The sequence below is a fragment of the Scyliorhinus torazame genome, chromosome 13 (genome assembly GCF_047496885.1).
Source record: "Scyliorhinus torazame isolate Kashiwa2021f chromosome 13, sScyTor2.1, whole genome shotgun sequence".
In the NCBI taxonomy this organism is placed as follows: Eukaryota; Metazoa; Chordata; class Chondrichthyes; order Carcharhiniformes; family Scyliorhinidae; genus Scyliorhinus; species Scyliorhinus torazame.
In genome coordinates this window covers 118,724,993-118,752,839 of record NC_092719.1, presented here as the reverse complement: position 1 = coordinate 118,752,839, position 27,847 = coordinate 118,724,993, and the positions used below count along the sequence as shown (strand labels likewise).

Sequence of the window (27,847 nt, the reverse complement as noted above, 5' to 3'; positions counted from 1 at the left end):
GCTGAAGGATACCCCCTTTCGCCTCACCTCATGCACTCTGAAACCCCTAATCTCACCCTTTTTGTGGCATGGCAGAGAGCACACAAAAAGGTCCTAACTGGGGAAAAAATGAGGGGGGTCACAGCTCCCCATCCTTTCTCGATACTTCCCAGTGTTGCAGCTATGAACAGCTATCCCCTCGCCAATGTTGCTGTTATAGAGCTTCTGCCCTCGCCGGTGTTGTAGCTATGGACCTTGTGCCCCAGCATCAGTCAGAGGATCCATTTGGGCAGAAGAGAAATGACAAATAAGTAACAATTTTTGTCCATGTATTTGCAGGGAGGGAACGTTGAAAGTTGGGGACAAATTATTGAGCGTTGATGGGATTCCACTCCACAATGTGAGCCATGGAGAGGCCCTGAACATCCTGAGACAGTGTGGACAAGAGGCCATCTACCAGATTGAGTATGATGTCAACATCATGGGTGAGGACTTTATTATTCTGCCGTTGGAACATTTTTTGAAGGGCGATGGATAATAGAAATTGCTCTCGATCAAGATTTGGGGTATGATCTACGGTTCATGCCGGAGGAATATTCCAATCCCACGCCGGCGCATGAGTTTCCCGGTGATGAGGGGTGCAGCCACCTGGAAATTCCATTGTCAACGGCGGGGTCAGTAAATCCCGCTGGCGGGCCGTCTCCACTGCTGAAAAACACGTGGCAGGTTGGCCGGTAAATCCCGCCCATAATCAATATTCTTAAAGCCACATTTCATACAATCCCAACAAAATAGAGAGCTGTCCAGCTTCTGTGTACAAAGTGTTGACCTGGTATCAACACAGAACTGGGATGTGAGAGCAACTGTTTATGCAGCAACATTTAAGGACAAAGAAAGGGCAGTGACCTGTCCATGCTGACACCTTTAATACTCCTATCCAGCCTAGCATGCAGTTGCAGTTTGAATGCACCTTTCTTTGACTCCATGACTTACCTTGTTGGTAATTTGAACAAGTGTCACTCTTCGAAAATAAATATTTCTACAATCTCTTTAATGCCTAAACCAAGGTTTGTCTTACGAAGTCACGGGGAGTCTGCACCGAGTTGTATCAAAGAAATGTAGGTTTATTTACAAGGCTATAATACACAGCTCCCGGTAGATCCCAACCGGGTCTTAACGGTCGGCACCGAACCGGCCAACCTTATATACAAAATGGATAGAGCGTACGTCGCCCCATTATCGAGGGAGCTCATACTCCGCAAGAGACACGACGAACATCCCCACCCCTGCTGACTCCCTGCTGGGTTTGTAGATCTCTCTGTGGTTTCCATTCATCTTGTAGAGGCAGGTCCTCGGTTTGCACTCTGCAAAATTTGGAGTTTCCGAAGAGTAACCTGATCCTGTACTTCAACATAGAGACTGTGATCCTGTACCCCAAAATAGAGCCTGTGATCCGGTCCCCCAAATTAGAGACTGTGACCCTGTACCCCAAAATAGAGACTGTGATCCTGTCCCCCAAAATAGAGACTGTGATCCTGTACCCCAAAATAGAGACTGTGATCCTGTACCCCAAAATAGAGACTGTGATCCTGTACCCCAAAATAGAGACTGTGATCCTGTACTTCAACATAGAGACTGTGATCCTGTACTTCAACATAGAGACTGTGATCATGTACCCCAAAATAGAGACTGTGATCCTGTCCCCCAAAATAGAGACTGTGATCCTGTCCCCCAAAATAGAGACTGTTATCTAGTACCCCAACATGGAGACTGTGATCCTGTACCCCAAAATAGAGACTGTGATCCTGTACTTCAACATAGAGACTGTGATCATGCACCCAAAAATAGAGACTGTGATCCTGTACCCCAAAATAGAGACTGTGATCCTGTCCCCCAAAATAGAGACTGTGATCCTGTACCCCAACATAGACACTGTGATCCTGTACCCCAACATAGAGACTGTGATCCTGTACCACAAAATAGAGACTGTGGCCCTGTACCCCAAAATAGAGACTGTGATCCTGTACCCCAAAATAGAGACTGTGATCCTGTACCCCAAAATAGAGACTGTGATCCTGTACTTCAACATAGAGACTGTGATCCTGTACTTCAACATAGAGACTGTGATCCTGTACCCCAAAATAGAGACTGTGATCCTGTCCCCCAAAATAGAGACTGTGATCCTGTCCCCCAAAATAGAGACTGTGATCCTGTCCCCCAAAATAGAGACTGTTATCTAGTACCCCAACATGGAGACTGTGATCCTGTACCCCAAAATAGAGACTGTGATCCTGTACCCCAAAATAGAGACTGTGATCCTGTACCCCAAAATAGAGACTGTGATCCTATGCCCCAAAATAGAGACTGTGATCCTGTTCCCCAACATAGAGACTGTGATCCTGTACCCCAACATAGAGACTGTGATCCTGTACCCCAAAATAGAGACTGTGGCCCTGTACCCCAAAATAGAGACTGTGATCCTGTACCCCAAAATAGAGACTGTGATCCTGTCCCCCAAAATAGAGACTGTGATCCTGTACCCCAAAATAGAGACTGTGATCCAGTACCCCAAAATTGAGACTGTGATCCTGTACCCCAAAACAGAGACTGTGATCCTGTACCCCAAGATAGAGACTGTGATCCTATCCCCCAAAATAGAGACTATGATCCTGTCCCCCAAAATAGAGACTGTGAGCCTGTACCCCAAAACAGAGACTGTGATCCTGTACCCCAAGATAGAGACTGTGATCCTATCCCCCAAAATAGAGACTGTGATCCTATCCCCCAAAATAGAGACTATGATCCTGTCCCCAAAATAGAGACTGTGAGCCTGTACCCCAAAACAGAGACTGTGATCCTGTACCCCAAGATAGAGACTGTGATCCTATCCCCCAAAATAGAGACTGTGATCCTGTCCCCCAAAATAGAGACTGTGATCCTGTACCCCAACATCGAGACTGTGATCCTGTCCCCCAAAATAGAGACTGTGATCCTGTACCCCAAAATAGAGACTGTGATCCTGTACCCCAACATAGAGACTGTGATTCTGTACCCCAAAATAGAGACTGTGATCCTGTACCCCAAAATAGAGACTGTGATCCTGTACCCCAACATAGAGACTGTGATTCTGTACCCCAACATAGAGACTGTGATCCTGTACCCCAAAATGAAGACTGTGATCCTGTACCCCAAACTAGAGACTGTGATCCTGTACCCCAACATGGAGACTGTGATCCTGTACCCCAACATAGAGACCGTGATCCTGTACCCCAAAATAGAGACTGTGATCCTGTACCCCAACATAGAGACCGTGATCCTGTACCCCAAAATAGAGAATGTGATCCAGTACCCCAACATAGATACTGTGATCCTGTACCCCAAAATAGAGACTGTGATCCTGTACCCCAAAATAGAGACTGTGATCCTGTACCCCAAAATAGAGACTGTGATCCTGTACCCCAAGATAGAGACTGTGATCCTGTACCCCAAAATAGAGACTGTGATCCTGTACCCCAACATAGAGACTGGGATCCTGTACCCCAAAATAGAGACTGTGATCCTGTACCCCAAAATAGAGACAGTGATCCTGTACCCCAATATAGAGACTGTGATCCTGTACCCCAAAATAGAGACTGTGATCCTGTACCCCAACATAGAGACTGAGATCATGTACCCCACTATAGGGACTGTGATCCTGTACCCCAAAATAGAGGCTGTGATCCTGTACCCCAAAATAGAGGCTGTGATCCTGAACCCCAAAATAGAGACTGTGATCCTGAACCCCAAAATAGAGACTGTGATCCTGAACCCCAAAATAGAGACTGTGATCCTGTACCCCAAAAGAGAGGCTGTGGTCCTGTACCCCAAAATGAAGACTGTGATCCGGTACCCAAAATAGAGACTGTGATCCTGTCCCCCAAAATAGAGACTGTGATCCTGTACCCCAAAATGAAGACTGTGATCCGGTACCCAAAATAGATACTGTGATCCTGTCCCCCAAAATAGAGGCTGTGATCCTGCACCCCAACATAGAGACTGTGATCCTGTACCCCAAAATAGAGACTGTGATCCTGTACCCCAAAATAGAGACTGTGATCCTGAACCCCAAAATAGAGACTGTGATCCTGAACCCCAATATAGAGACTGTGATCCTGAACCCCAAAATAGAGACTGTGATCCTGTACCCCAAAATAGAGGCTGTGATCCTGCACCCCAACATAGAGACTGTGACCCTGTACCCCAAAATAGAGACTGTGATCCTGTACCCCAAAATAGAGACTGTGATCCTGTACCCCAAAATAGAGACTATGATCCTGTACCCCAACATAGTGACTGTGATCCTGTACCCCAAAATAGAGACTGTGATCCTGTACCCCAAAATAGAGACTGTGATCCTGTACCCCAAAATATAGACTGTGACTCTGTACCCCAAAATAGAGACTGTGACCCTGTACCCAAAATAGAGACTGTGATCCTGTACCCCAAAGTAGATGCTGTGAATCTGTACCCCAACATAGAGACTGTGATCCTGTACCCCAAAATAGAGACTGTGATCCTGTACCCCAAAATAGAGACTGTGACCCTGTACCCAAAATAGAGACTGTGATCCTGTATCCCAAAATAGATGTTGTGACTCTGTACCCCAACATAGAGACTGTGATCCTGTACCCCAAAATAGATGCTGTGAATCTGTAGCCCAAAATAGAGACTGTGATCCTTTACCCCAAAATAGAGGCTGTGATCGTGTACCCCAAAATAGAGACTGTGATCCTGTACCCCAAAATAGAGACTGTGATCCTGTACCCCAAAATAGAGACTGTGATCCTGTACCCCAAAATAGAGACTGTGATCCTGTACTTCAAAATAGAGACTGTGATCCTGTACCACAAAATAGATGCTGTGAATCTGTACCCCAACATAGAGACTGTGATCCTGTACCCCAAAATAGAGACTGTGATACTGTACCCCAAAATAGATGCTGTGAATCTGTAGCCCAAAATAGAGACTGTGATCCTGTACCCCAGAATAGAGGCTGTGATCCTGTACCCCAAAATAGAGACTGTGATCCTGTACCCCAAAATAGAGACTGTGATCCTGTACCCCAAAATAGAGGCTGTGATCCTGTACCCCAAAATAGAGACTGTGATCCTGAACCCCAAAATAGAGACTGTGATCCTGAACCCCAAAATAGAGACTGTGATCCTGTACCCCAAAATAGAGACTGTGATCCTGAACCCCAAAATAGAGACTGTGATCCTGTACCCCAAAATAGAGACTGTGATCCTGTAACCCAAAATAGAGACTGTGATCCTGTACCCCAAAATAGAGACTGTGATCCGGTACCCAAAATAGAGACTGTGATCCTGTACCCCAGAATAGAGACTTTTATCCTGTACCCCAACATAGAGACCCTGATCCTGTATCCCAACATGGAGACTATGATACTGCCCCCAACATGGAGGCTGTGATACTGCCCCCAACATGGAGGCTGTCATACTGTCCCCAACATGGAGGCTGTGATACTGCCCCCAACATGGAGGCTGTGATACTGCCCCCAACATGGAGGCTGTAATTCTGTCCCCAACATCTGAACTGTGATATTGCCCCCAACATTGCAGTGACAACGAGCTGTATTTTAGAAATGTTAAACGATCAGGTGTCACATAGCCCCAACAAAACAGGAAAACGCAAAATGTTATCCCCAGTTTCATTGGCACTCCTGCTTCAGTTAAAGCCCTTGGAGAGAGGTGTCACATTCCACCTGCCTGCTCAAGACTAGGAATAGTTGCCAGGGAACACTTTTGTTGGACAACCACTTTCAGGCAGGAGGCTCTGCCCCCCCCCCACCCCCCCGCCCCCGAGGCTGCTTGATGCACTCTCCCAGCGCTGCCTGCAGTTGTGTTGTTCTGTTGCTGCCGCTGTCAATTAGGAGTATGTTAAGTGACAGGGGCTTCATTGTGCCCGGATAGCAGCATCTGTTCACACGTTTCAGTGCCCGCCACAAAGGTGGATGCACCAGCTCCCATCCTCACAAACAATGGACCCTGACACATATTTTTGATCTGCACATTAATAGGGGTTCGGCCCTCCCTCTGCCAAACCAGCAAGATTACTAAATCCAGAACCGAGAAACAACAGCACAATCTCCGCAGTGATATTAAAACAGTAATCCACGCGAGTTTCAATGGGAAAGAGTCTGCTTTTGGGCACGTTGAGCAAGGTGTTCCTCGGCAGCTGCCGCATCGAGAAACACCCCGTTATTCAACAGCATTTTGGAGATGTTTTTGGCCTCGGCGAGGAACCTCCCCCCACACCCGCTGAGGCCGTACTTCCATCATTCCCTGCACTGACGAGCTCAGGAAGATGATTCGCAGATCGGGGCGCCATTTGTAAAGGCAGCCCTGACCTTTCGATTTGCCTCAGTGACCCCTCTGTGCCCTCCTGACCCCCTCCCCCCACTGCATCCAATTCCAGGGTCCTTGAAGCCCCCCCTCATTCCACCTCTTAAGGGTAAGGCACCCTTGCCCCAGCCCCTGGCATAGGCAACCTGGCACCTGGGCACCTTGAAACTGCCAATGTGGCACCCTGGCAGTGCCCCTGCTAGCCTGGCAATGCCACCCAGGCACCCTGACAGTGCCTGGGTGGCAATGCCAAGGTGTCAGGCTGGCAGTACCAAGATGCCTGGGTGCCAGCAAGAGTGCCACTCTTCCCAGAGCCCACCACCCAGGGGTCTCCAATGGGCTGGGAGACTCCCCCAGGTGCCGTTACGATTGGTCCACGTTTGTGTGAACAAAGACTAAACGGCACCCAGTCGAGGCCTTGCTGGGGATGCCGTTAGTTCCCAGGCCCCAGGAGAATACGGCGCAGACATATTTAAGTTCGCCTAATGGAGAGGGCGAGACCCACATCGCGACGTCTCACAAGAAACTGCCCCTCGCATTGCGCAGGTTTCACATTTAAACCGCTCAACCCACTCAATCAGCTTCTCGTTTGGAACCCAATGTTGGGTATCCATTACCCATTACACTATCCCAGCCTGTAACTCATCCCCATTTTGGTAACCTGTTATTCTTTCGATAAACCATCCAGATCCCTCGATTATATCAGCACCTGTGTTTATTGTGTCTTTCCCTCTTGGGCTGCAAGTTAAGAGAAAGCAGAACCAATTTGCTATTCTGCCAGTGGGTGCACACATTGCTTGATAGAGGCCTTTGGGGTTGAAGAGGATGGGAGACTCTGGGCCAAGTGGAAATATAGGATAATAAAATACAGCATGTGTGAAAATGAGCAATATTATTTTAAAAGCTGGTGACTACCTCATTGATCTTTGGTTTTGGTTAGGTTGGACGGGATATTTACCGATGCATTGGGCAGGGGCATGGGGAAGAAATTGAACAGACAGCCTGAGCGAGGCAGTCTTGCAGTTGTGCTGATGGGTGTCCTCTCTTACAGATTCCGTGCTCAATGCCTCCGGCCCTTTACTGGTGGAAATCACGAAAACTCCGGGCTGCACGCTGGGAATGTCACTATCCAGCGGGACGCACCGCAACAAGCAAGTCATTGTCCTCGACAGGATCAAAGCAGCCAGCATTGTGGACAGGTACTCACTGCATCCCCTTCTTTAAGTAAGAATCACAGTCGGGGAACACCAGACTCAGTTGTTCAGGCCGTAGCTCAGTTGGTAGCACTCTCACCTCTCAAGTCCCAAACGTTGTGGGTTCAAGTCTTGTCCCAGAGACTGAGGTACAGAAATCTTAGGCTGACACTCCAGTGTCATACTGAATGAGCAGGGCACTCTCAGAGGTGTCATCTTTCAAAGGAGGCCTCATCTGCTCTCTCAGCTGTTTGAACTTGGTTCCTGTTTAATATGGAGCCAACCTCCCTAGATTTGCCTGTTCATTTATCACATTGCGGGTGTGGTGCATGTGGGAATATGTATTTAGACTGGGAAGAGGCTGACTTGGAGTGTAACCATGGACCATTTGGGCTGAATGGTCTGTTTCTGTGCTGTAGATTCATGGTAGGTTAGAGGTTTTGGTCAAACCCTACTCCGGCAGGGGATTGTCACTGAGCACAGCTTGAGCCCTGATCGCTGTGGTCAGTTTTTTCAGGCGAACAGCAGCAATCCATTGGCTGATGAAGGATTGGAGCTGCCATCAAAACACACCTGTAAGTTTTACTGACCTGAACGCAGAGCTTGAAAAGGGGAGGGGCAGGTGGATGAGGGGCTCCAAGCCTTGTACCGAGCGCTAACGGCTGAGGAACACATTGTTTTTGGCCTGTACTACCAATGGAAAAGCTGAGAACATTTCAGCCATTTTGTTAACGGTTTGATGAGGAGCACTGGAAATGAAAGTGGCAAACTGGTGTGGTGCCGGGAAGGAGCGCTGGAACATTGCATCAGGAGATTCCAGGTTCGACTTCTGGCTGGCTCATGGTAAATCTTGTGGTTGGCACGGTAGTGTCATAATATACATCAGTATATTATGGTGCAGACACACACACACTGATGGACATGCAGTGGGACCAATCAGCAGACACAACACCGCAGCCAATCACCAGTGAGAGCACACGCACTATAAAGACAGGGGACAGGAGAGTTCCCGCTCATTCTAGTAGCAGCTAGCTAGGAGCACAGAGCTCACAGCCTGCAACACAGACATTCACCATGTGCTGAGTGCATCACCTCGTTAGGACTAGGCAAGGGTCAACAGTTAAAGCTGGTATTGCATTTACCCACAGTTCAAGTATGTAAATATAGTTAACCTTATAATAAAATAGAGTTGCACCACTTCCAGTGTTGGCGACCTGTTTGTGATCCAGAACACCCAACACATCAGGTAGCACAGTGGTTAGCACGGTTGCTTCACAGCGCCAGGGTCCCAGGTTCGATTCCCACTTGGGTCACTGTCTGTGCGGAGTCTGCACGTTCTCCCTGTGTCTGCGTGGGTTTCTTCCACCAGTCCCGAAAGACGTGCTGTCACGTGAACTGGACATTCTGAATTCTCCCTCAGTGTACCCGAACAGGCGCCGGAATGTGGCGACTAGGGGATTTTCACAGTAATTTCATTGCAGTGTTAATGTAAGCTTACTTGTGACTCTAATAAAGATAATAATAATTATTATTATTATGTGTCACCTCAGCCAGGCCATCCTGGGCAAGTGTTGCAACAGCAGCAACAACAACAACTTCATTTATATTTCCCTTTAAGATAGAGTAAAAGCATCCCAATTGGTGCTTTACAGGACTGCAGTCAAAAAGAGGTTGACAGCGAATTATATTAATGAGATATTCAGACCAGTGACTGAAACCTTGGGTTTTAAGAAGCATCTTAAATGAGAGCTTGAGAGCCAGAAACCTATAGGGAGGGAATGCCATGGTTTGGGACTTGGGAGGCTGGATAATAATTGGATCTCAAGCCAGATGGTGAAGAACGGAACTCGATACACAAATTGTTTTCTTGATCAAAAACAGAAAACACTGGACAGAAAGTTATCCAGACTCGAAACGTTAGCTCTTCACAGATGCTGACAAGCTCCAGCCGCATATACACACTGCACACCCCACACACACCATCCCAGCCAACAAGATGGCAGGAAGGAGAGCAGCCCCGAGGTTTACAGATGCCGAGCTGGAGACCCTCTTGGACGCGGTGGAGAAGAGATGGGTGACCCACCGCCTTTCGCCAAGCCTGGGCGCAGGTGGCAGAGGTTATGAGCGCCGTGGGCAACACCATCTGGACCGGCCAGCAGTGCCGTAAAAAACTGCAGGACCTCCACAGGGTGGCCAGGATGAATAGGCAGCACTGTGCCACTGGCATTAACCCCCATAACTCGATGTCCCCTCTGTCCGAACCCCCACCCTGCACCTCACATTGCCACCCAAACCGGCTGCCATGGCCGGTGCCCACCCCTATGCTGCATGCGTCAGACTGTCTAACACTGTTGTTGTCTGTTCCCCTCCCCCCACCCCCTAAGAGAAGGCCGCGCACAACCGCCGGGAGCAGGAGAAGACAGGAGGGGGACCGCCGGACCTGTGGCCCCTAACCATGGCAGAGCAGAGGGCCGCGGATGTGGTCGGCAGACCGGAATAAAGGGAGGTCACCGGGATGGACTTCGGCCGCGGGTAAGGAACTGAGACCCGGGTTAGTTGCGGTTCCCCATAACACGTGTCAACCCCCCCACCCGCACCCCCCCCCCAACACCACTCCCACAACATTCTCACCCTACACCATCCCCACAACACCCTCACCCCCACACCACCCTCACCCCCACAACACCCACACCCCACACCACCCTCACCCCCACACCACCCTCACCCCCACACCACCCTCACCCCACACCACCCTCACCCCCACACCACCCTCACCCCCACACCCTCACCCCACAACACCCTCACCCCCACACCACCCTCACCCCCACACCACCCTCACCCCCACAACCTCACCCCACAACACCCTCACCCCCACACCACCCTCACCCCCACACCACCCTCACCCCCACACCACCCTCACCCCCACACCACCCTCACCCCCACACCACCCTCACCTCCACACCACCATCACCCCCACACCACCCTCACCCACACCCCACACCACCCTCATACCACCCTCACCCCCACACCCTCACCCCACAACACCCTCACCCCCACAACACCCTCACCCCCACACCACCCTCACCCCCACACCACCCTCACCCCCACACCACCCTCACCCCCACACCACCCTCACCTCCACACCACCATCACCCACACCCCACACCACCCTCACACCACCCTCACCCCCACACCCTCACCCCACAACACCCTCACCCCCACAACACCCTCACCCCCACACCACCCTCACCCCCACACCACCCTCACCTCCACACCACCATCACCCCCACACCACCCTCACCCCCACACCACCCTCACCCCCACACCACCATCACCCCCACACCACCCTCACCCCCACACCACCCTCACCTCCACACCACCATCACCCCCACACCACCCTCACCCCCACACCACCCTCACCCCCACACCACCCTCACCCCCACAACACCCACACCCCACACCACCCTCACCCCCACACCACCCTCACACCCACAACACCCACACCCCACACCACCGTCACCCCCACACCACCCTCACCTCCACACCACCATCACCCACACACCACCCCCACACCCCCACCACCCTCACCTCCACACCACCCACACCCCACACCACCATCACCCCCACACCACCCTCACCCCCACACCACCATCACCCCCACACCACCCTCACACCCACAACACCCACACCACCCTCACCCCCACACCACCCTCACCTCCACACCACCATCACCCACACACCACCCCCACACCCCCACCACCCTCACCTCCACACCACCCACACCCCCACACCACCATCACCCCCACACCACCATCACCTCCACACCACCATCACCCCCACACCACCATCACCCCCACACCACCCTCACCCCCACAACACCCACACCCCACACCACCCTCACCCCCACACCACCCTCACCTCCACACCACCATCACCCCCACACCACCCTCACCCCCACACCATCCTCACCCCCACACCCTCACCTCCTCACCACCCTCACCCCCACACCACCCTCACCCCCACACCACCCTCACCCCCACACCACCCTCACCCCCACACCATCCTCACCCCCCACACCCTCACCTCCTCACCACCCTCACCCCCACACCACCCTCACCCCCACACCATCCTCACCCCCACACCCTCACCTCCTCACCACCCTCACCCCCACACCACCCTCACCCCCACACCACCCTCACCCCCACACCACCCTCACCCCCACAACACCCTCACCCCCACAACACCCTCACCCCCACACCCTCACCTCCTCACCACCCTCACCCCCACACCACCCTCACCCCCACACCACCCTCACCCCCACACCACGCTCACTCCCACACCACCCTCCCCTACATCACCCTCACCCCACAACACCCTCACCTCCTCACCACCCTCACACCCACAACACCACTCCCACACCCCCACCACCACACAACCCTCACCCCCACAACACCCTCACCCCCACACCACGCTCACCCCCACAACACCCTCACCCCCACACCACCCTCACCCACACACCACCCTCACCCTACATCACCCGAACCCTACATCACCCGAACCCTACATCACCCTCACCCCAACAACAACTTCACCCTACACCACCTCGACACCACCACTCCCATAACACCCTCACCCCCACAACACCCTGACCCCACAACACCCTCACCCCCACAACACCCTCACCCCCACAACAGCCTCACCTCCTCACCACCCTCACCCCCACAACACCACCCCCACACCCCCACCACCACACCACCCTCACCCCCACAACACCCTCACCTCCTCACCACCCTCACCCCCACACCACCACCTCCACATAACCCTCACCCCCACAACACCCTCACCCCCACACCACGCTCACCCCCACAACACGCTCACCCCCACACCACCCTCACCCATACACCACCCTCACCCTACATCACCCTCAACCTACATCACCCTCAACCTACATCACCCTCACCCCCACACCACCCTCACCCCCACAACACCCTCACCCCCACACCACGCTCACCCCCACACCACGCTCACCCCCACACCACGCTCACCACCACAACACGCTCACCCCCACACCACCCTCACCCATACACCACCCTCACCCTACATCACCCTCAACCTACATCACCCTCAACCTACATCACCCTCACCCCCACACCACCGTCACCCCCACACCACCCTCACCCCCACAACACCCTTACCCTACTCCACCCCCACACCACCCTCGCCCCCACACCGTCCTCACCCCTACATCACCCTCACCCTACATCACCCTCACCCCCACACAACCTTCATCCCCACAACACTCTCACCTCCTCACCACCCTCACCCCAACACCATGCTCACCCCTACACCACCCTCACCCCCACAACACCATCACCCTACATCACCCTCACACTACACCACCCCCACACCACGCTCACCCCCACACCACGCTCACCCCCACACCACCCTCACCCCAACATCACTCCCACAACACCCTCTCCCTCACCCCCACAACACCATCACCCCCACAACATCCCCACATCACCCTCACACCCACATCACCCTCACCCCCACATCACTCCCACAACACCCTCTCCCTCACCCCCACAACACCCTCACCCCCACAACACCAACCCCCTCTCTCCTTCCTCACCCCCACAACACCCTCATCCCCACACCACCCTGACCCCCACACCACCCTCACCCCCACATCATCCTCACCCCCACACCACCCTCACCCTACACCACCCCCACACCACCACCTCCACACCACCCTCAGCCCCACAACACCCTCACCCCCACACCACCCTTACCCCCACAACACCCTCACCCTACATCACCCTCACCCTACATCACCCTCACCCCCACAACAACCTCACCCTACACCACCTCCACACCACCACCCGCACAACACCCTCACCCCACAACACCCTCACCCCCACAACACCCTCACCTCCTCACCACCCTCACTCCTACAACACCACCCCCACAACACCCTCACCTCCACACAATCCTCACCCCCACAACACCCTCACCCCCGCACCACGCTCAGCCCCACAACACCCTCACCCCCACACCATCCTCACCCCCACATCACCCTCACCCTACATCACCCTCACCACCCTCACCCCCACACCACCCTTACCCCCACAACACCATCACCCCACCCTACATCACCCTCACCCTACCTCACCCACACCCCCACAACAACCTCACCCTACACCACCTCCACACCCGCACCCCCACAACACCCTCACCCCACAACACCCTCACCCCAACAACACCCTCACCTCCTCACCACCCTCACCCCCACAACACCACCTCCACACCACCACCTCCACACAACCCTCACCCCCATAACACCCTCACCCCCCCACCACGCTCAGCCCCACAACACCCTCACCCCCACACCACCCTCACCCACACACCACCCTCACCCACACACCACCCTCACCCTACATCACCCTCACCCCCACACCACCCTCACCCTCACCCTTCATCACCTTCACCCCCACAACACCCTCACTCCCACAACACCCTCACCCCCACAACACCCTCACCCCCACAACACCCTCACCCCCACACCACCACCTCCACACCACCCTCAACCCCACACCACGCGCACCCCCACAACACCCTCACCCCCACAACACCCTCACCCCCACAACACCCTCACCCTACATCACCCTCACCCCCACAACACCCTTACCCTATTCCACCCCCACACCACCCTCACCCCCACACCACCCTCACCCCCACATCACTCCCACAACACCCTCTCCCTCACCCTCACACCACCCTCACCCCCACAACACCATCACTCCCACAACATCCTCTCCCTCACCCCCACATCACCCTCACCCCCACATCACTCCCACAACAACCTTTCCCTCACCCCCACAACACCATCACCCCCACAACACCATCACCCCCACAACACCATCATCCCCACACCACCCTCACCCCCACATCACTCCCACAACACCCTCTCCCTCACCCCCACAACACCATCACTCCCACATCACCCTCACCCCCACACCACCCTCACCCCCACAACACCAACACCCTACATCACCCTCACCCCCACAACACCACCCCCACACCACCATCACCCCCACACCACCCTCACCCACAACACCCCCACACCACCATCACCCCCACACCACCATCACCCCCACACAGCCCCACAACACCATCACCCCCACATCACCCACACCCCCACCCTCACCCCCACACCACCCTCAACCCCCCCCCCCCCCCGCCTCGCGGTCTAATCCTGCGTCTTGTGTCTTGCAGGACCTGCTGGTGATGGGGTGGGTCCATCAGGTGTTCCCCCGCCCGCAGCCATTGCCACAGCCGGAGCCCCGCCGTGAACTGAGCATCGACAACAGCAGCTTGGACACCAGTCCTCCACCTGAGATTCAGGAGACACCGGAGTTCCGGTCGGAGATGACACGGATTTCCCGTCACAGCTGTGTTCAACACCCTCCGCCATCCCAGAGGCACTCACCTCGGTTGCGCACTTTAGTGAAGAGGCTCCTGGGACACTATTGGTGCGCAGCACACAGCTGCTCCGGATATCAGGTGGAGTTACGAACACCCAAGGGGGGGTACGGTCCGTAGGGTGGGCCGATCCCAGAGAATAGCTGCCGTCCAGATGGGCCTCGGGCTTCTGGAAAGGACAGTCCCATCTATAGTGAAGATACAGTCGCAGAACCAGGGACTACATGAGGGGTTGTCAACGAGCATCCAGCACTTGCAGGCACAGTTGGAGGAGTCCAACCGTGTGGAGCAGCAGTAGGTGGTGCCAACAGCGCGTGCCCCCAGGCCAACACTGCACGGGTGGCATCTGCGGTGGAGGCATTGGGGTGGCGGTTGCGGCAGTGGATCAGCATGTCCAAGGCCTGGGGCACTCTGTGCAGGCGCTGGCCGAGGCCCAGGGCAGGGTTGCCTTCTCACAGGCAACCATGTGGCAGAGTCACCTGGACATTGCAACACCGCTTCTGAGTGTGGCCCAGTCACTGCAGGCCATGGCTGGGAACCTCAGCGGCATTGCCTAGGCGCTGGCTGATGTGGCGCAAGACGCAGAGGGAGATGGCTTGGTCCCAGAGGGAGGTTGTGCAGTCACTGGCTGATGTGACTCAAACTGATGTGGCACAGACCCACATGGTAGTGGCACAGTCGCAGCATGATGTGGCGCAGTCCCGGGGGGAGATGGTCCACTCCCTATGCTCCATGTCCATGAGCGGCGGACCCTGGTCAAGCCCTCCAGGACTGGCTATGCCAGCTAGAGGGGGGAGTCTCAGGGGATAGCTCCGTTCGCACCCCCATCCCATGGAGTAATCTGGGGACGATCAGGCACCCTGAGTGAGGAGGAGGTGCTGGGTCCCGTGCCAGTGACTCCCGCAGGGGAGGTGCCGGAACACTGCAGCGCCTCAGACTCTCTTCAACTCCCCCCCCCCCCCCCCCCCTTGACCCGGTGCATCTGGCTGGCAGTGGGCAGAACAGGGGGCACCACGCCACCCGAGCAGCAGACGGGCCCATCCAGGCCGGGTCGCCCCAGGAGACGCCCGCCAAAGGGGATGCAGGACACAGGGCAGGAATCACAACAGGATGCCTCCACTTCTGCTATATTGTCTGGCGAACCACTGTTATGGGCCAGGGTTTAGAGAACCCCAAAGTGTATCATGGAGTTCACCTGACCCACAACTTCAAATAGATTTTGGTTATGGGGAGCACAAGGGCCCACTTTACAGGTGTGATGCAACAGAGATCGAAAGTATTTTTAAACAAATACACTGTTTATTCTATGAATCCGGTTAACATTTTTAAACACACAGTAAACATCTTAACAACTATCAACACCAATAATCCCCACAGATACAATATTCTATAAGTAACCCTTAATCTTTCCTTGTAACATCCATAAGACAAACCCCTCTTCAACACAGACATCAGGTTTAAATTCTCTACTGAGAGCAGTTATCACTTTTAAACTAGCAAGTGATTTGAAGAATTCCTTTCATGCAGAAAGAAATCAGAATTACACCTTGTTTCTCTGGCTGCAGCTCCCAATCTGCAAAACGAAACTAAACACACCCTGTAGCAGACAGCCCAAAGTGAAAGTAAAGCAGACAGACAGCCCAGCTCCACCCACACTCTGGCATCACTGCAGCTATTTGACAAACACCCATTTCTTAAAGGTACTCTCACCATGACACCACTTAGATGTAGCGTTAGGGCCCGTGAGGCCATAAAGTTAGATACCAGTTAGATTGGCACAGGTGCAGGGCACAGTTTAGTTATAGGGGCTAGGGCGCAAATTTGTAAATATTTGTTCCCATTAAACACCTGTTACCACTGTTAAAACCTGTCTCGGTGCTGTCTTAGATGGGTGTGAGGGATGGGCTGGACTGGGCTGGTCAAAAAGAAGGGGGGAGGTAATGGCCGGACATTGTGGGTGGGCTGGTCTCCCTCACCTCCCCACCCGCACCCCACCCCCAACCCAAGCGGGGGGTAGCTGGCAGGGGGGGATAGTGACAGGGTATGGGGTTGGGATGTGGTGTCCGTGCCCCTGCCAGTCACCCCTTCCAACGTCCCTCCCCTAGTTGATGAACCTGTAGGCAATCAGAGCGTCCCGTGCGCATTGGCCTTGACACACACCCTCCCAGCGCTATACTGGAGGCCCCTCCAGAGCGGTCCATTTAAGCTGTGGCTTAAATCCTGTGTTCCTCCAACTCTGGTGTCTTGTGCACTGCCCACTCCATTCAACCCACCCATTGTAGTCAATGAGGAGTCCCTAAAGGCAAGTCAAAAGTAATTTACTTCCTACTCACAGTTAGGAAATCGCAGTTAAGCATCTCCCCAAGTCCAAGCTGACCCACTGACCACCCACCCAGGCCCCTAATTCTGCGGAGTGACACCAGCTGTATGGGCACCCCCCCCCCGCCCCCCCCCCCCCCGCCCCCCCCCCCCCCCCGCCCCCCCCGCCCTCCGCCTCTGCCACCCACCGGTGGCCCACCCAGGGTAAAACCCACAGTATCCCCTACAGGGGCCGTGGAGCGTATCTTCAGGAGGCCAAAGCACCACCCAGTCGGGGGCTGGAGGGAGGGAGGCGGTGGGTGGGGGGGGGGGGCATCTCGAACGTGTCAGCGACTCTCGAGTGTGCCAGGATGAAGGTGTCGTGCACACTGCCCGGGTATCAGGCGCAGAGATGAATGATGCACAGCTGATGGTCACATATCAGCCTCACGTTCATCGAGTGCTAACCCTTTTGGTTGGTTCTCATCTGCAGGAGCCCATAGGGGGACATGAATCCCGTTGATCACCCCCTGGACCCGGGGTAGCCCGGCAATCATGGCGAACCCCGTTGCCCAGGCAGCCTGGTGGGTTCGGTCGCACTGTCTCTCTGCTCAGCCTGAGTTTTCGGCATGCCCGATCCGGCAGGACCTCGAATGACAGGCAGTGCTGGTACACACGAGGCGTCCTTGGCACCTCCTCCTCCTCGGCCTGTTGGGCAGCTTGCTCTCCATCCTGGGCGGCTGCCACCTGTTCCTCTGCGACACGCTCCGCTGCTGCAGCTTCCTCTTCGTCTATTCCAGGATTGGGTCACTGTCTGTGCGGAAGCTGCACGTTCTACCCGTATCTGGGTGGGTTTCCTCTGAGTGCTCCGGTTTCCTCCCACAAATCCCGAAAGACGTGCTGTTTGGTGAATTGAAAATTCACCAATTCAGAATTGAAAATTCTGAATTCTCGCTCAGTGTACCCGAACAGGCGCCGGAATGTGGCGACTCAGGGATTTTCACAGTAACTTCATTGCAGTGTTAATGTAAGCCTGCTTGTGACAATAAAGATTATTATTATTACAGCCGCAGGGCATCCCCAGGGCTGCGGTGACTAACAGGAAGGCCAGCCACCATTGCTGGTTGAACTCCAATATCCATTGTCTGTAGGGGGTGAAAGGCCGGCATGTTAGCATGGCGTGTACCCCTGTGCCCAACCAGGTCCACCGGGCTACATGGTGGCCCCAGTTGGCATTGTAGGCTCTGCCCCCGCGTGTGTCCCCCTCCATCCCCGCACCCCTGGCTCCGTCAGTGGCCGGCACCGTGGGGGCCTCCGTCCCTGATGCCAGCGGTACACTCCTCGGCCCCTGTAGGGGATACTGTGGGTTTTACCCTGGGTGGGCCACCGGTGGGTGGCAGAGGCGGGGGGGGGGGGGGTGCCCATGGGGGGGTGCCCATAAAGCTGGTGTCACTCTGCAGAACTAGGGGTTGGGTGGGTGGTCAGTGGGTCAGCTTGGACTTGGGAGATGCTTAACTGCGATTTCCTACCTGTGAGTAGGAAGTAAACTACTTTTGACTTTTGACAATACTCCTCATTGTCTACAATGGGTGGGCTGAATGGAGTGGGCAGTGCACAAGACACCAGAGTTGGAAGAACACAGGATTTAAGCCACAGCAAGATGTCTGCGTGCCTGGACACCGCCCTAATTCCATGGGGTGTTGGCACACCGGCTGCTCGGCCTGTCCCCACCCCCACCCCCGGCTCTGGCAGGGTGCCCCCCAACCCAGCCAGCCCGGCCAGTGTCCAGACCGGTAGCCCACAGTCGCTCCTCTCTGTGTCCTACCTCCTCTCTCTCTCTTTCGCCAGCCATGACGCCGGTTTCACTATTTTTAAAAGCACAAGTGAACAGCACTGTCGGGAAATCGGCCCATCGGAGGAGGAGAATCGCGGAGGCCCTGGAGAATACCAGATTGGGTCCGCTAATGATATGCAAATGGTGTTTACTGTACGTGCGTTCCGGTATGCATTGACACCGCTGTCGAGGTGACGAAGAATTGCGATTTGGCGTTATATCAGCGGCCGCCACGATTTTGATGCCGGAACCAGTTCTTTGCCAATGGAGAATCCCGGCCCTGTTATTTACAGAATGCAGCATTCTATATGTCGGCCTCCTCCCAAACAACTCGACTGGTGTCCCAGAAGTCCTTTCTGAGTAAAAAAAACAATGAACATAAAATCATGAAACAAATCACTACCCTGTAACGGCCAGTTTACATTATTGCAACAGAACCAATAAAACCTGAACTGAAACTTGACAATGTGACATTGGGGAGTTGTCCTTGATCCTCTTTTAAGCAACTTAAAAAGAAATGAATTCTCTGATTAACTAATCAAAGGGGCACCGTAATGAAAAACAAAACTTTAACATCAACACTCGAGGCACAGCCATCAATGGTGGTGTTAGAACCCTCACAGGGTCCATGGAGATGATCTGATTATCCCGATGGGGTTAAAGGAGTATGAGCTCCCTCGCTGAGGGGCGCAGGCCCAACAGAGGGGCTCATCGATTCCCCGAGATAAAAGCTGGCCCAGGAAGGAGCCGGCATCTCTGGATGGTCCCGGCTGGGACTTGGGGAGTTGCTGACTGCTGTATTTCCTGACTGTGAGTCGGAAGTAAGCTACTTTTGACTTACCTTTTCAGGACCCCTCATTGACTACAATAGGTGGGGTGAATAGAATGGACAGTGCACAAGACACAGAGTTGGAGGAACACAGGATTTAAGTCGGATAGGAGAAGGTAACAGAGTGAGGGTGAAGCAGAGCAGGCAGGAAGGGACTTGAAGATTTTAACTCAGTTAGCGAACTGATTTTAACTTGCGTCTCTGTACCTGTCCAATGCCTCACACATGGACAGGCTTTGACAATGGCCTACCAGCTAGGCATGACCAAATAGGGAGAGAGGGACACCGAGGGCAGGAGAAGCAAATTAAAACCAAACAACTCAACCCTGTTAGTTTGAAGTTTTAAAGCAGAATACATTGGATTTTTTCTGAAAATACTGCTTTTGAAATTATATGTCATTATTTTAGATAGATGCATAAGCGTGAAGGCTATCAGATCAACTTTTGTAATTGGTTTATACAGAGTTCTGAAAAGGCATTTTGTTTTGTTTTTTAGGTGTGGGGCGTTGCACGTTGGAGACCACATTTTGTCGATTGATGGGATAAGCACTGAACACTGCACCGTGCTGGAGGCCACCCAGCTCCTGACCAGTACTTCTGATAACGTGAAGCTGGAGATCCTGCCAGTGCACCAGAGCAGACTGTCACTGAAGCCAGCAGAGCAAGGTACATCTGTTCCCCTTTAACATGTCAGACCGAGACAATAAAGAGCATCAAAACCATTGTTGGGATCACTTCACAAAGTTGAACTGCTGGCAGAGGGAACCCAGACTACTGGTACTCTGGTAATAAAAAGCCAAGCGCAATATGGTGACCACCTTTCGGCCAAAAGTTTAACAAGAAACAAAGGCTCACCGGGTGGAATCTCACCATATTTTTTCAAAATGTCAGGCTCAGACTGAAAACCAGCGTGTCGTCTCCAGTTTTCTCCCCAGACCTTGAGCCTTGTTGAGAAAAAAAACGCCGTCACTCTGGCGGGGCCTGATAGAGCTGGCGCCCGGCTCCACAGAAATCTGGACGTCATCTTTAAAAGGGGACCCCGCTGAGTACTGAAGTGGAACTTCACCCCCGCCCCCCTCCCCAACCCAGCACAGAGGTATTGCCTCCCCACGAGGCAAACTATCATCGGAGGCTTCCCCCCCTGCCCTTCTGGACAATCATTGGAGTCCCCCACCTCCCCTGCCGTGGAAGTATCGCACTTTACTGCCCACTCTCCCCGCGCCTTCAAATTCCTTCCTCACTGCCCACTCTCTCCATCCCCCTCCCACCACACATACCTGCAAACCATCCCAACGTGTCTCCCATGAGTGCCCACCCCTTGTCACTGCCCCCAACACTGCCCCCGGCTTTGCCCCTTGGCACAGGTTGTCACTGTGCCAACCTGGCAGTGCCAACCTGTACCAGCCATGCCCCTCTTGCCCCAGGGGCTATACCTAACCTTGCGCCACCAGAGGGATCCCCTCGACTGAATCCCATTTATAAAAAGCTGTTGTGAAGTGGTGTTGGCGAGGTTTGAATATTCAGTGAGGGGGGATAATGTGGCGTCGGGGCGGGGGACTGTAAAATGATACTTAAATTTATTCCAATCCATTAAAATGAGGTTGCCGCCCTTCGAGTGCGTGAAGCTCGAGACGTTACCGGCAAGGGGCAGGGAAAATGGGGTAATGCAATCTTTCAAAAGATTCTCCCTGGATTTTACGCCCACATCCGTGTTCTCTCTGATAGCAAATCATTCCAACATGTTTTATCCCAATCCTGTTAGTAATCTAACCAATCAACAAAGTCAATTGAGGCTCCAGTGGAAACGTGCATGATCTTTCATCCAGTCAGTAATTGATCCCAGCAAACCACATAGGGATAGGTTTTCCTCTTGTTAGTTCAGTGGGAAAAATCAGGAAAACTCGAGCTCCAAATGTTCCAATCCCTGCTCTATGGCAAATCAGTTGATTTCACCTGGGAGGGGTCCTTGTTGGTGCACTCCAGGGCACAGGAGGTGAGCAAATCTTCCAGCATTTCCTGTTCCTGACCTCTTTCGCTGAACCCTTGCTTCGAGGTAACGCTCGTGGTTGCTGGGTGGGAACAGGGTTGGGCCTGATTCAGCCGGCTGCTGTTCACCGTCATGGTTCACATGAATCTTGGGCATTTAGGCGAGGGCGCGGAGGGCAACCGTGAGACGGCACACAGTGTCAGCATCATCAGAAGTGGAAGCCACTGGGAAGAAGAGGCGAATGAGAAAATGCAGGTATTCACATCAAAGACATCTCACTGACCTTGGCAAGAAATGGCAATGATTTGATGGAAAGGCTGTATCAGCCTTAGGCACCAGGTATAACCATCAAGTCGCTGTAGCCCAGAAACAGCAGAGTGGATAAAGTGAAGGGAAAGATAGGACACTCTTTCATGCTCCCGGACACCCCAAAGCACCTTACCTAACAAAATAATCTGTTTGTTAGCTATTAGAATCATAGAATCCCGACAGTGCAGAAAGAGGCCATTCAGCCCATCAAGCATGCACCAACCCTCTGAAAGAGCACCCCACCCACTCCCCGCCCTATCCCCGCAACCCCACCGAACCTGCACATCCTTGGACACTAAGGGGAAATTTTATCATGGCCAATCCACCTAACCTGCACATCGTTGGACTGTGGGAGGAAACTGGAGCACACGGAAGAAACCCACGCAGGCACGGGGAGAACGTGCAGTCTCCGCCCAGACAGTGACCCAAGGTCATAATCAAACCCAGGTCCTAATTGGGTCACTATTAGCTGAGGGATAAATATTAGTAGGAACCGGGCAGAAGATTTATTTAAGATGTATCCAGGGCTGTTTGCTAGATTGGTGTACTTCCAATCCAGAATGGAAAAGAACATCTGTTTAATTCAAGCGGCATGAAATTAGGAAAGAAAACTAGCCAATACTAACATTTGAACTAAGGGACGGTCTGGTCAATATAACACTAATGTTTGTGAGTCTTGCAGTGGAGTCAGTCCTGTTACCTACATTAGAGCAGTGAACAAACTTCAAATGTATTTCATTGGCTATGAAGCACTGAAGACATGGTGAGGTTGTGAAGGTTGTTTCTCTCAAGAGATGGCTGATGTGACAAGATCATTTCCAAAAAAAACTTGTGGCAAGAAAAACATGTGAAGAAACTAAATCAATAAAAATATGACTCTGTGATGAAGATGACACTTCCAAGCCTCTTGAAGACCCTGCAGCTGCTGGGCAATGCTGCAGTGGGACAACAGGGATTTTCTTTTAAACTCATTCTCAGGGTGTTGGCATTGCAGGCGTGGCCAACATTAATTGCTAATCAGTAATTGTCTTTGAGAAGGTAGTGGAGAGCTGCCATCCACATGGTGTAGGTGCATCCACAGTGCTGTTAGGGAGGGAGTTCCAGGATTTTGTCCCAGTTACATTGAAGGAACGGCGATATATTTCCAAGTCAGAATGGTGTGTGACTTGGAGGGGAACTTCCAGATGGTGTTGTACCCAATACAACTGCTGCCCTCATCCTTCTAGATGGTACAGGTCACAGGTTTGGCAGGTGCTACTGAAGTCGAGCATCATCGTCCGCCACCTGCAGCTTGACGCACGTGATGGCGAGGAGTCCCGTGTGCCGGCCAGACGATCACACAACAGTTTCCGGCGTTCTAGAAGTGTTGTGTTAGATAGTGCTAACAGAAGGGCTACACTTATGTCCCATTGCTAACGGTGCAAGTGGCTGATTGAAGCTGCTAACTAGGGGAGGCACTGAGAATTGGGGACTTTGGAGTAGTTTAATCAACTAGCTGTCACCGGGTGGCCGAGACATGCAAAACGGCGTAAACTTCAGGAGGATTTGAAGATCTGCCAGTGGCCAATGGTGAGCTGGTATCACCACCAGAAAGCACGGCGGGAGATGGTGCGGAAAATCCTGGCTGGTATTTTTGTTCTATATTTGGCTTTGATCTTTAAGTCATCTTTGTCAACCGGAATAGTGCCAGAAGACTGGAGGATAGCAAATGTTGTCCTCTTGTTCAAGAAGGGGAGTAGAGACAACCCCGGTAACTATAGACCAGTGAACCTTACTTCTGTTGTGGGCAAAGTCTTGGAAAGGTTTATAAGAGATAGGATGTATAATCATCTGGAAAGGAATAATTTGATTAGACATAGTCAACACGGTTTTGTGAAGGGTAGGTCGTGCCTCACAAACCTTATTGAGTTCTTTGAGAAGGTGACCAAACAGGTGGATGAGGGTAAAGCAGTTGATGTGGTGTGTATGGATTTCAGTAAAGCGTTTGATAAGGTTCCCCACGGTAGGCTACTCAGAAAATACGGAAGCATGGGATTCAGGGAGATTTAGCAGTTTGGATCAGAAATTGGCGAGCTGGAAGAAGACAAAGGGTGGTGGTTGATGGGAAGTATTCAGACTGGAGTCCAGTTACTAGTGGTGTACCACAAGGATCTGCTTTGGGGCCACTGCTGTTTGTCATTTTTATAAATGACCTGGAGGAGGATGTAGAAGGATGGGTGAGTAAATTTGCATATGACACTAAAGTCGGTGGAGTTGTGGACAGTGCGGAAGGATGTTACAAGTTACAGAGGGACATAGATAAGCTGCAGTGCTGGGCTGAGAGGTGGCAAATGGAGTTTAATGAAGAAAAGTGTGAGGTGATTCATTTTGGAAGGAATAACAGGAAGACAGAGTACTGGGCTAATGGTAAGATTCTTGGCAGTGTGAATTAGCAGAGAGTCCTCGGTGTCCATGTACATAGATCCCTGAAAGTTGCCACTCAGGTTGAGAGGGTTGTTAAGAAGGCGTACGGTGTGTTAGCTTTTATTGGTAGAGGGATTGAGTTTCGGAGCCATGAGTTCATGTTGCAGCTGTACAAAACTCTGGTGCGGCCGCATTTGGAGTATTGCGTGCAATTCTGGTCGCCGCATTATAGGAAGGATGTGGAAGCATTGGAAAGGGTGCAGAGGAGATTTACCAGAATGTTGCCTGGTATGGAGGGAAGATCTTATCAGGAAAGGCTGAGGGACTTGAGGCTGTTTTCATTCGAGAAAAGAAGGTTAAGGGGTGACTTATTTGAGGCATACAAGATGATCAGAGGATTGGATAGGGTGGACAGTGAGAGCCCTTTTCCTTGGATGGTGATGTCTAGCACGAGGGGACATAGCTTTAAATTGAGGGGTGATAGATATAAGACAGATGTCAGAGGTAGGTTCTTTACTCAGAGAGTAGTAAGGACGTGGAATGCCCTGCCTGCAACAGTAGTGGACTCGCCAACACTAAGGGCATTCAAATGGTCATTGGATAGACATATGGACGATAAGGGAATAGTGTAGATGGGCTTTAGAGTGGTTTCACAGGTCGGCGCAACATCGAGGGCCGAAGGGCCTGTACTGCGCTGTAATGTTCTATGTTTTATGTTCTATATATGTGTTGATTTGTTAATGTCGTGATGTGAGCTGTTAATTGGATGTAGTCATAACAGAACAGTAATTACTGAAGAGCTCAGCGTGTTCAGTACAGTTTAAACAACGCGATTTAATGCGCCAAAATAGAATCCCGTTTTGGGTGCATTTAGTGGGGGCAAGAACAACCCCGCTATCAAACAGGACTGTTGTTTTTCTTGGCCCCGGCGTGGCCGCAAGTACCTCGTCAGTGCAGGAAGAGATCGGGTGCCATTTTTAAATGCCGCCCTTCTATCTCGATCCCCCTCAGACATCCCACAATGGCCTCCAGATTCCCCCACTGCCCCAACCTACCGCTTACGGGGTCATCGAGCCCCCCCTCACCCCTTAACAGCAGGGCACCCCCTGGCCCAATACCTGACACAGGCAATTATCAACTGGGCACCTTGGCACTGCCACCTGAGCACCATAGCAGTGCCACAGGAGCACCTTGGCACAGCAATGCCAAGGTTCCTGGGTGCCTGCGGGAGTGCTAGGGTACCTCCCTGCCCAGAGCCCAACCACCCAGGGGCCTCCGGTGGCCTTGGAGACCACCCCAGGTACCATTACGCCTGGTCCACGTTTGTGTGGACCAGTGCCAAATAGTGCCATAGTGAGGTCTCCCAGGCGCGGGCGTTCATTCCCGGGCTTCGGGAGAATCGGGCACTAACATATGATCTCATGAGGCGTTCCAAACATCGCAAATCACGTGAGAGGCCTCTGGGAAGATTTAACGGCCTCGTTGTGTCACCAAGTCGGGCGGTGATGAGGCCATTCGACCGTGCCCAGCATCTCAGTATTTGGAATTTTGGGTAATGGCAAATGGTTGGTGACTGCCTGGGCTACGAAAGGACATTGGCAGCAGTGAAATCTTTACTGAAATATTAATAATCTTTATAAGTGTCACAAGTAGGCTTACATGAACAACGCAATGAGGTTACTGTGAAAAACCCGTAGTCGCTACACTCCGGTGCCTGTTTGGGTACACTGAGGGAGAATTCAAAATGTCCAAATCACCTAACAGCATGTCTTTCGGGACTTGTAGAAGGAAACCGGAGCACCCGGAGGAAACCCACAGACATGAGGAGAACGTGCAGACTCTGCACAAACAGTGACCCAAGCCGGGAATCGAACCCGGGTCCCTTGCGCTGTGAAGCAGCAGTGGTAACCACTGTGCTACCGTGACATGTGAAATGAAGCAAATGGATCGTAGCATTCTCAGAATCCTGTTGAAAGGTCACTGTATTACAATCAGAAAGTCAAAAACTAACAAGCAAATAAATTCTCAAATTTGTAAATACTCCCGGGCAGAGTAAGCCTCTGATACATCATTCCGATAAGTAAGCTGTACACGTGTATTGATTTTTTTGATAACCTTAAGAAAGATTGTGGTAAATGAAACTGAAATCAATTATTAAATGTAATTTCTTGCATGCCTACTGCTCTGAGGAAATGTTCTAAGGTCCCGTTCAACTTGAGTTCAGTGTCAGTGAATAGCATCGGGCAGAAATAAGTCTTCTGATGAAAATATGCAGGAGTTCCCATGACCCAGTTATGAGCTTACTGGGATGGACAGTCAGCTAAATAATCAACCTTCTAACCCAGACTCCTGTGAATGTGGGGAATCCTTCTCAGATTCAGTATTGGTCCAGTAAGCACGTGTCACTGATGCTTAAATGATCCAAGCCCCTCGATTATATTCCAGCCTGTAACACAGATTCCCAGACATGTGTTATTAGTATGTCAATGATCCAAATACCTCAATTATCCTTGGAATCCCTACAGTGCAGAAGGAGACCATTTGGCCAATTGAGTCTGCACGGACCCTCCAAAGGTGAACCCTGCCCTGGCCGATGCCCCCGCCCCATTCCCGTAACCCCACCTAGCTTTATTTAGACACTAAGGGGCAATTTAACATGGCCAATCCACTTAACCTGCATATCTTTGGATTGTGGGAGGAAACCGGAGCACCCGGAGGAATCCCATGCAGACAGAGGGAGAACGTGCAGGCTTCAGACTGTTGTGGGCCAAGGTTTAAAAAAACTCCAAAGTATATCATGGAGTTCACCTGACCTACAACTGTTTATTGATTTTGGTTGCGATGAGGACAAGGGCCTACCTTTCAGGTGTTATTCAACAGAGGCCTTAAGCACTTTTAATCAAAACAAAATTTATTCTACGAATTCAGTTAACATTTTTATAAACACACACAGTAAGCATTTTTATCAATTATAAACATAAATGTCCCACACCGCTACAGTACTCTGTATATAACCCTTAATGAATTCCCCTGAGCTGTTTCAATTTAATAACAACATCCCATAAACCAGGAAACCCTTTTACCAAAACAGTAGGTTTGGATTCCTTCCAGAAAACAGTTATCACTTTTAAG

General features: G+C 52.3%; 1 protein-coding gene across 4 annotated transcripts in view; it reads left to right on the top strand.

Annotated features, from left to right (window-relative positions):
• The window catches only part of grip2b (glutamate receptor interacting protein 2b), a 324,567-nt gene that overhangs the window by 154,642 nt on the left and 142,078 nt on the right, over positions 1 to 27,847 (top strand). For all 4 annotated transcript variants that reach the window (XM_072472104.1, XM_072472105.1, XM_072472103.1 and 1 more), the window contains exons 7-9: positions 319 to 464; positions 7,432 to 7,579; positions 20,513 to 20,682. In XM_072472104.1, coding sequence (XP_072328205.1) covers positions 319 to 464; positions 7,432 to 7,579; positions 20,513 to 20,682 — 464 coding nt within the window. The remainder of the gene's footprint in view (positions 1 to 318; positions 465 to 7,431; positions 7,580 to 20,512; positions 20,683 to 27,847) is intronic.